This window comes from Letharia columbiana, assembly GCF_014066305.1.
Source record: "Letharia columbiana isolate WasteWater2 chromosome Unknown Sc0000045_s0, whole genome shotgun sequence".
Taxonomy (NCBI): Eukaryota; Fungi; Ascomycota; class Lecanoromycetes; order Lecanorales; family Parmeliaceae; genus Letharia; species Letharia columbiana.
Window position 1 is genome coordinate 271,250 of NW_023501089.1, and position 9,612 is coordinate 280,861.

General features: G+C 50.4%; 3 protein-coding genes across 3 annotated transcripts; 1 reads left to right on the forward strand and 2 right to left on the reverse strand.

Annotated features, from left to right (window-relative positions):
* Positions 1–809: 809 nt before the first annotated feature.
* Positions 810–3,438, reverse strand: HO173_010076 (uncharacterized protein; the record flags this gene model as incomplete). The annotated part of the gene is made up of 3 exons (XM_037311962.1): positions 810–1,513; positions 1,563–2,013; positions 2,968–3,438. The coding sequence occupies 3 exons, from the start codon at positions 3,436–3,438 to the stop codon at positions 810–812; spliced, it is 1,626 nt and encodes a 541-aa protein (XP_037161206.1).
* A 358-nt stretch (positions 3,439–3,796) lies between these two features.
* HO173_010077 (uncharacterized protein) lies at positions 3,797–4,232 on the reverse strand (the record flags this gene model as incomplete). Its single annotated transcript, XM_037311963.1, has 3 exons — positions 3,797–3,930; positions 3,992–4,070; positions 4,131–4,232. 3 exons carry the CDS (start codon positions 4,230–4,232, stop codon positions 3,797–3,799), a joined length of 315 nt encoding a protein of 104 aa, XP_037161207.1.
* Positions 4,233–5,666: 1,434 nt separating this feature from the next.
* Positions 5,667–9,123, forward strand: HO173_010078 (uncharacterized protein; the record flags this gene model as incomplete). Its single annotated transcript, XM_037311964.1, has 4 exons — positions 5,667–6,083; positions 6,143–6,721; positions 8,688–8,800; positions 8,880–9,123. The coding sequence occupies 4 exons, from the start codon at positions 5,667–5,669 to the stop codon at positions 9,121–9,123; spliced, it is 1,353 nt and encodes a 450-aa protein (XP_037161208.1).
* Positions 9,124–9,612: the final 489 nt, after the last annotated feature.

Sequence of the window (9,612 nt, forward strand, 5' to 3'; positions counted from 1 at the left end):
TAATAATATCGAGTCTCCATGCAGGGCGACATCTATCCCTCTCTCCGCAAATGATGCACAAGTGATAACGCAGCAAAACGACAACTAGACGCCCAACCTAGTTGACGACCTTTTGACTAAAGTATGCATCATTTACGATGTCTCATTGAAGCTCGCGCGTAATCTGAATGATTGGTGGAGCTCTTTCGTGCCCCTGGGCTAAGACACATCAACGACTGCAGCAAGATCCTAAGCAAGGTGGCCATTGGACAGTCTCATGACCAGCCGGAGGCCTCAAAATTCAAAAGCCACTCAGCGCTTAGAGAGATTGATATCTGATGCAATACTGAAAGGTGAGTGGAGGAGCTCGGGGACGGGGATGTGTTGAAAACAGGGTTGCGGGCAGATCCTCTAGCTGCCGATCTCTTAGCGTCTTGGTGGGGTCGGCGTTTAAATGTGATGCTATTTTGGGCTGTTGAACACTTCAAGTACCGTACTGTGCGCAGTCACAGTATGGGCATAGGTTGACAATAGAAAAGAGCTTCTCTGATTGTCCGTGACTCAACGGCTAGACATATTATACAGATGCAGCTTTAGACCCAGGAAATGATCCATTCCATGCAATTCCTCCGTTCCCTAGCGTTTTTCACAATCATTAAACTTGCGCTCGCAGCCTTAGTAGGGATAGACCGAATGCATGACTCCATGCTCAATGCTGCTGTTCATAGCCGCATCTGCAGTAATGATGAGGAGCCTCTGAGAAGACCCTAGCTTTCGGGGTGAGAACAATGCCACATCCCAACCAGCTACATGTAGCCAATGACGCGACATCAGGGTAGCGAAGCAATTAGAACCTTGAATGCTTTCAAAAGGCGTAAGCCACCCTGAGACACTTTATGCCCCAGTCCGTTGAACAGTATTGAATTCTCGATGATGAGGTAGAAAGCTGGCTCGAAGCTTTCCACAGTAGAGTAAATTCCTTTGCCGAGGTTCTCTCTTAACGTGCGCAGATCCATGGGTCGTTTGATCACTGCGTAGTAAGTCGGAACTTCCTCTGCAACGGCGTCAACAGGCTCGGCAAAGGGTTCTGAATCCTCGTCGCTCTCTCTCAACAAGCGGTCAATTAGGCGGCGCAGAAAGATCTTTCGGGTGCGGGTCATATCTGACAATGAGATTTCCGACTCCCTATCATTCGAATCTTGAAGCTTGATCCTTTCTCTCCGCTTGGATCTCCGCTTCCTGGGTGGAGCGATGTCGGACTCTAACGGGTCCGAACCGCTATCATCTGTAGTGGCGACCTTGGGTCTCAGTCTAGGTCTCCGCTTTCTGCCTAGAGGAATATCTGATCCCGAAGGCTCTGCATCGCTGTCTTCTGAGAATTGGAATATTCTATTGGGTTTCCGCTTAGATGTTCTCTCCAATCTCTGTACTGGAGAGGACCAAGGAGAATGGTCCCTGGTACTGTTGGATCGCGACAGACTGGACTCGAGATAAGTCACTTTGCGTCCATTCCCTGAACGTAGTCGACCAGGTCCTAAGCAAAGTCAGTAAGCCTTGTATAAGAAATGAGAATGGTAACACACCATCTGGGTTTTCTGCCATGGCGTCTGCGTCCGAAGAAGCAGTCTGGCTATTATTGAGCTCATTCAAAGCTCCACTAGAGCGCAAATTTGGTGGTGTCCCAGCTGCCCGATAGGATGGTGGAGCTGAAATGCATGGAGGGTGCTTTTGCCTTTCATGGTTGTAGGTAGGCTCACTTCTGGGCTGTTGGTGTTCTGCCGACGGCGGCTGCGCGATTGCATGTGATCTCCAGCGGTACAGCGTCTTTCCTGATTCATCGGAGATAGTGAGATTCCCGTTGAGATCTGCCGTATTGTAGGTAACAGGGAGCTGGGGGATAGTGTATTCAACGCTTCCGAGGAGCGTGGTCACTCGAAGCACGTCTGTGATTATTGGTATGCTGTGGTCGGCTCCAGAAACCGTGATGGTAAGTCCTTCCAGGCCAACACAGTGGATGACGAGCTCAGTGGCCATCTAAGAGCGGCTCCGTCAGAGCATGACCACACACGTTGAGGGCAAACTTACCTTGTGCTGGGACGTTTAGAACACGATGACCAGGGAGGTCGACCGCGAGGTCAGGGCAAGTGAGGCTGATAATTTAGCGCAGAAAAGACAATTAATGTCTTCGATGGCTGTTCCCAGCTCAATCTTAGGCTTCGTGTAGCTAGTTGCGTCCAGGAGATGATATGAGAAGGAGGTAAGGTTCGCCGAACCGAGAAGTTGTGGCAGCCCAAGCAGGATTATGAAAGCAATTAGACTTGACGACTTGGTATGCCTTTTTTGGTTGCCTCCCCAATTTTCGGAGTGAGGTCTAATTGCTGTGACTGTGACCGGTTCAAATTCGACCTCTGGAGGAAAAGCAATTTTTGGACTCCAAGATGAGGGGCTAGAGAGTTTAGAACTTCTGACCAATTTACTGTCCCTATAAGTAGTCGATTCAAGAACGTTGAGATTCATGCGTGACTGAAGTGATAATGTTTGTATAGTGCCTTTGGAACTGAACATACTCCATAGCCATGACTCGTTCGATACCAGCAGGCGACTGTGAAAGACCGGAAGAGAGATCTCAGACTAGACTTATCCATTATTTGCTGCGGCCTGCCACATAGTCACAGGTTTTCTCACCTATGGGGTAGACGTTGTTTGGCAAGCCGCTCAGCTATAGAGCTGGTGGCTCCGCAAGGGCTGGCCGAGAGCCATCTCTTCGACTTGTCCATCTCATGCCCATGGCTCCTAAGTTTTATTCAGTTCCTCCCACTATTCTAGCATCGCAGCCCTCCCCTTCTTGATGACCTTTGTGAGACTTACTCGTGGCACTGAGAGCCCTCAGAAGTCCAGCAACAATTGCGGCGCCAGTTTCTCCAAATCCTCAACCTGCCCATCTCTCAAGTTAGCACGCATCCCCTAGCACGACATGAATCTACTGACCTCCAGAAAGTCGTCTCCAATACCCTTCCCACCCGCCTCGCTCCTCTCGAATGCTGCCCGAGCAATCGCTTCCCTTACAAACGTTTCCATGTACTTCCCCACCACTCCATTCGCCTCTTTCCCTATCCTGACCTTGTCATCTTGGAAGTGGTAATGTAGGAGCTTTGTGAGTAGGGCGGGAGGCATTGTTGGTGGGGCGTCTTGCGTGCCTACGCGTGTGGTTGTGGGAAAAGCGTCTGGTTCTTCTGATGCGGATGCATTGCGGGAGTGAGAGGAGACGAGCTCAGCGTCGTCATCGTCATCATCTTCATCTTCGTCGTCTTCTGCGGCGGACTCTATGAAGCTGTGTTTGGCGGGAGCGGATTTGCGGCGGGGTGTGGTTGTCTTGGTCTTGGTGGCTTTGGTGGTAGGGCGGGGAGGTCTGAACGCAGGGCGGCCGCGTTTGGCTACTGGGTTGGAGGTTGGTGGCATGGTTGTTGAGGGATTCGAGACTTGGAGCCTAGGGGTGTGTTTGGAAAAGGAGCAACGTTTGAGAAGTCGTGTCGCGGAGGGGGGGGGGGAATGCCGTGGGGAAGTGTTTACACACGTGCAGCTTATGGCAAATCGCCCTCCGTAAATGACTGTTCCAGTGAAGATTATTAGAGCGTGTTCACAATTAATGCTTGTTACATTTCACGTTCAAGGCATCAATAATTTTGGAGCGATGATCTCATTGTAACATTCTGCTTATGCCTCTCACAAGAGGACTCTTCTCGGTACAGGTACAGGCACGCTTTCCCATCCGAATTCATCGATGCAACGCCTGTCCTCAGTCTCCGTTGTGCATGTTCTACTTCTTGTTTGCCAGATTCTCCTGCACCATACCACCAATCTTTCCGTCGGCATTAAAGTGCTGGCCGATGGATCCTTCCTTATCAAGCGGGCCACCAACTTTCTGTGCGGTGCCACCAATTGCTCCATCCGCTGTATCCGGTGTCAGCGTATTCTAGGAATCATCTGGTAGTTGGCGGAGGGGATTTCGTGCCGTTGAACATAGATCCTAGCGCCCCATCCTTGGAGAACATCGAGGTTCCAGTTCCTGTGGTCTTATCACCTGCGGAGGGCTGCATCCCATCAAACATTAGTCCCTCAGTTGATGCAAAAGAGGATTCGGAGCCACTCACAATCTGCTTGACCGATTCATGAATGCCAGTGCTCATCTCATTTTCTTTCAGGGCCGAGTTGGCGCCCTGCTCAAAGGACTTTGCTGTGTGGTCACCGTCCATGTTTTTCTAAGAGTATGAAAGAGAATTGCAAAGGGTGATGGTAATGTGCCGGTCAAAGTACCCCTCCTTAGTGTGATAGCTGTAGAGAATGATGTATGTTTTTGAAGAAGATATCAAAGTTATTTGTGGAGGCGAGAGTAATCGTCATACATCAGGGTCTAGGCGCGCTTTTACGTCAAGGCGGTCAATGACGCATATAGAAGCTTTGCATTTGCGGAGGAAACATTCCATATTGCACCTATAGCTAAAGCTACAGCTATATTGTCGCCTACTCACAATCATTCCTGTCGCACTGCCGCCGGCAAAGCAGTCGTGCCACTGCACTGGGTTGGCAGGAAGTTAGCCCATTACTGGCTGATTCCGCCTAGCAGCTCCCAGTCGTCTCGCATCGATAATGTACTTATTTATTAGACTCTCAACATCCGAGCTGGACCGGGAAATCAAAGCATCCGAGTCGATGATTCAAAACCCAGATCAGATCATTCAAAGTTTCACTTTGTCTGATACAGATCCGCATGTCCTGTCCTGAGTGTAGGTTCCTGATCTCGGCAGTCAAGAGACTGGTGAACCGGCCGTCTTGTCTCAGGATTGCGGAGATTTTTACGCTTTATGTCATGGTTGAAGCTTGTGACGTCGATCTCGTATATTTCTCTCCTAGCTCGACGTTGAAAGTTGGAAGTCAAGAGTTGAAGAGATAGGTGAAGAAGATCAATAAGCCGTTGAAAGCTTGAAACATAGCGTTGCTCTTGTCGAAGATGTCTTGAACTAAAAGTGTGCTGTGCGAAAGAGGGAGAGTCGGTTTGGTGCCGGCATTAATTGGCTGAGCTAGTCTGATTGGAGCGCCACTACCTGAAGCCTCTGAGCAAACTTGCGCTTTCTTCTACCTAAAGTACCACCACTACTGTATGAACCCCCAAACAACCTTCATGCAGGGCAGACAGTATAGGTAATTATGCCGATTCCCAGATGATAGATGATAGCGTATCTTCCTCATCAGGAGCCATCACACCCAAAGAGTAAAGAGTATCATCCAAAAAGCAAGACGATCTTACTATTCCGGCTTGCTGTTTCCCTATTTCCTTCCTCTTTCCCTCACTGCTCTAATAAACTAAAGGTAGATAATACCTACGCCACTACTGACCGCGTTGATCTCAGAGATCCAGCCTGACGACCCCTCTCTTTCTTTCTTTCTTCTCCTCTATATCTAACTTAATCATTCGCCCACAGCCTTCCAACATTTTGACCTGGTCCAAATCTCGGGAGTCCGCAGTGTGAAATGCTCGTGCGCTGCAGCCGAAACACATCCATGTCCTAAGAGACTCTTTCATTAGACGCCCTCTTGGCCCTGCATCGCGTCTCTCTTTCTTGCAATCATTACTCATCTCCCCTCAAACCTACCCGAACTTCCCCCTCACTGTGTCGTGCAGCTGCACCATGCCTTCCTCCACAAGGTCAAGATCAATCTCACCCGAGTCGCCTCGAGTACCCACACCAACAGCCAACGACTTTCCCACCCCCGCCGGCCAGATATTCACAGTGACCAAGCGTGACCAGGGTCTGGTGTCACCTGCCGAATCTGCCTTTTCCTTCTTCGATGAGGGTTCGCCGCACGCTATGTCAACCTCAGACTTGATGGAGGAGAAGACAATAGCCAGACCCATAGATCGGGGGACGCCGGGAGAAAGTACTTATGCATCGATCATTACTGGCCACCAGCAACAAAATGAACTTCGAAGAAACAAGAGCCAGTACTACACAGAAGTCTTTTCCTACCGGGAACCGAACTTATCCCCAAGAGATCGGATCAGCAAAGACTCGGTGATCACTGCCGAGATCAAGACGAACGTCATCGTACGCACACCCACTTGCTTCCCACCCTGCTGATGCTGACCAATCTCTGCGTATTCTAGATCACCGACGAAATTCACTTCTTGCAAGATTTCTCCCAGCATATGTCCCAACGATACCAAAGACCTATCTCCTCTATATTCATAACCCTCAAACATTCCGAATGCCTCCTCTATGCCGGTACTTTCGACCAAGCCTACATTCTCACAGTTAGCGCCCTACCTTCGCAACTCCTTCCCACAACAAATAAACGCAATGCCGCCTTGATACAAGCCTTTATGGCCGACTCGCTCGGGGTGGCGGCTACAAGAGGGGTCGTGCGATTTGTCGCCATACCAGAAGAGAATTTTGCCTTCAACGGTACAACCGTCTTTGGGCAGATCGAGAACTTGCAGAAGTCTCCAAACAAAGAGAATTTCTCGGACGCTGCATCAATCAGTGGCATGAGGTCCGCGTTGCACAGTCGGGCAGCATCGCGAGCGCAGAGTCGGAGACCCTCAGTATCGAAGCCGCCATCGAGGGACGGATACTCGTTCTACCCGACGACGAGGCCGCCGAGTCCACACCTAAGGGGACCACCTATACCAACATTACCTAACGGCAACGATGCGATGGATAGAAGAGCGGAGAAGGCACAGAAGGTGGGTAAAAGGAGGAGCTTTTTTGGTTTCTTTGGGCGATGACACATCGCATTTACAATACCATCGGCAGTTCGGGTCAACTTGGGTGGGCTGGGTGTATGGGACTTGAATGTTAGATAAGACTTCCGCTGCTTGGATAGGCAGCAACGCGGTTTGGTCTGGCTTGATCACAACAAGCTCTATCAATACGTGATGAATACAAAAGAGTTGAAACTAGGGGCATGTTCGCACGGCTTCTCGGACTTCCTTTGGAATGCTTGCTTGTTTGCAGCTGGCTGTGCTGGTTCGGGGGTAGGGATATGATGCTGATGTTGAGTGCAAAGGCCACATCGGCATCTCGTGCCGATGACAGGATTCCCTCTTCGAGCTTGGACACTTCCGTGGTGATCTTCCATCCCAAACCAACATCCATTCTACCCCAAACGAACAAACTTATCACATCCACCTATCATGGCGGCACAGCAGCCCGCGCACGTTTCAGAAGATCCTAGTCCCGGCTCCTTCCATCGGCATCCGCGCTTTCAGACCCGGTCCAGGGACATGTACTATTTACCGTATGCCCTTTTCACCATCTCGCCGCCACGTCCTCTGACGCGATCATTCAACTCCGCAAGAGCTCGTCGAGCGCCTCAAGGTTCGTGAAGAATAGCTTACTCGACTGTGGTCGGGCATGGAGACATCATCGTCCCGTTCGACCTAGTGCTGTGCTCGTGTCGCCATCAAACATGAGGCTCGGACGTGCGCTTATACCATCGAGCCCTGGGGTTGGTTGAAGGTCCTACTGTCCACAGGTGTTTCGATATCGTAGGTAAGGCCAAGCTCGGGAGGTCATCCTAGAAGATGGGTAGCGGACCAAAAGCACCCGATTGCTCTTCCGATGTGGACGTTGTTTTCAAAGCTTCCGGGAACTCTGCACGTGATACCACTGTTGGGTGAATAGCCTCTAAGATCGCAGTACTGTAGATCGGAGGTTTTGCTTGATGGCATCATTCGCGTCTATGATGCGACCCTAGAGCTGCTTGAATAGGCATTTGGCATTTTGGGTGGTCCCGTTATCCGGTGTCTGTTGGCCTTTCGAGACATCTGCCCTCCATCCTCCAAGTATTAAAATTATCATGAAGACGGATTATGACCTCAGTGAGTCCTGCGTTCGCCGCGGCTCTAAAACGGCTATGTCCACTATTGGTGGGCGAGCGGCTTCAGCCCTTCGAGCTACGTCACACATGTCTTGGCCGATTCAGTCAGTACTACGACCTCATGTTGGCAGGATCCATGACGATGCTGCGGTTGCGGAGCCATGCTCGCCAAACACGATGAAAAAGCGTTTGGATTGGAATGGATCTTTATGATGGATGGATCCATTACCCACGCTCGTCTCGAGAGGAAACATGTAGTACGTCAGCATCTGCTTCATTTGAACAGGTTGCTACACCTCCTTATTGGTTGCGCCTGACAGCCTTTCCGTGTAAGATCGGAGGGCTGCAGAAACATCGCCCCTTCAGGCAGGCGTCAAAGCAGCTCACATGCACTCGACCCCGTAGATCGATTTGTCTCATCGCTCTTTACACATTGCGGCGGCCTTTTTCCCGTCATCTTTTACTAGCTGAATGGTAGGAAAATTCAAAAGCAGTGTCGGAGCGTTTCAACAAACGCATTGGTCACTAATGGGTCTCGAGAGGAGAGTGCATTAAGGGTTGCGCAAGACGATACTGGCAACGAACAGTCACCCGAGGAGGTTCCTACGCCAGGCATCAACATCTATCCACCGAGACGGCTACCTCTTCCGCACTTTCAACTTTCCAGCATGCGAGTTGACTACCCACCCCAGGCCCCAACGATGCCTCTCGCATGCCACCGAGTCCCAACAGCAGCATCCTAATGCAGCAACCATTCACGGGATGACATTAGGTTGGAGCAGGTGCAACACTTGTCGTCGTAGACTGACACTGAACAACCCGATCCCAAGGCGTCAAATGGCGCGGATGACAATGGCCATCTGCTAATAGTACCGAGCGGGTCCAAGAGTGTGTTCAGTGAACGATATGGAAAAATGGAGGATGAAAACGAATTTTTACCTCCGTCAGGCGAATATGGGGAGGACATAATGCATCGACATTGCGAGACAAAAGGGCATGAGACTTTTTAAGTCGCTTTGCAGGCATTCGATTCTGGATATCGATTTGGCTCAAAAGGAAAAGATGTTCTATGAAGCAGATACGAAGCATCGTTCAAAGATCGCTGTCAATCCTCTGCCAGCACTCCAGGAAGATTACAGTCATATCTTTGAATGCTTCGACATCGAAGACGATGACATCCTCGATTCAACGCCTCGCGATCATAGAATGAATAAGCTCGAGGCCGATGAGACGAGTCAACATCAAGTCAGTATTACATCCACGTGATCTTTTTGAGGAAGCTAACATCATGCTGGGAAGCTGTGACCACGGTCCGAACGGCCGCATAGACCCTGACTTGGCGGCTTGGCCACGCAAGAAAAAAAACGTGCGTACTCGTATGAAGGGGCGTACAAAGAAGTCGAAGTGAAGAAAGACAGATGGAAGAGAGGACGAGAGGCAGGAGTCATCATCTGGATCGTGATATCAAAGAGAATGCGATGTGATCCCCACCAAGGAACTATTCGACGCTCGTCCCACAGGCGCAGCTCCCTCGGGGTATGACTCTACGGCTGAACTACTTGCCGGGGTGGAGGCCGCTCTATCAAAGCTGGGTCAGGCAGCTGTCAAAGCTGAGGGGGGAGGGCACCATTGAGGTGGAACACGCTTTTGTGATTGTCCAGATGGTGCTGCATCAGTTCCTGGATATCACAAGATCAACCTTGACCACGACCCATCAAGGCTTGCTCTGCCGTCTTGTCATAAGACACTCCTGGC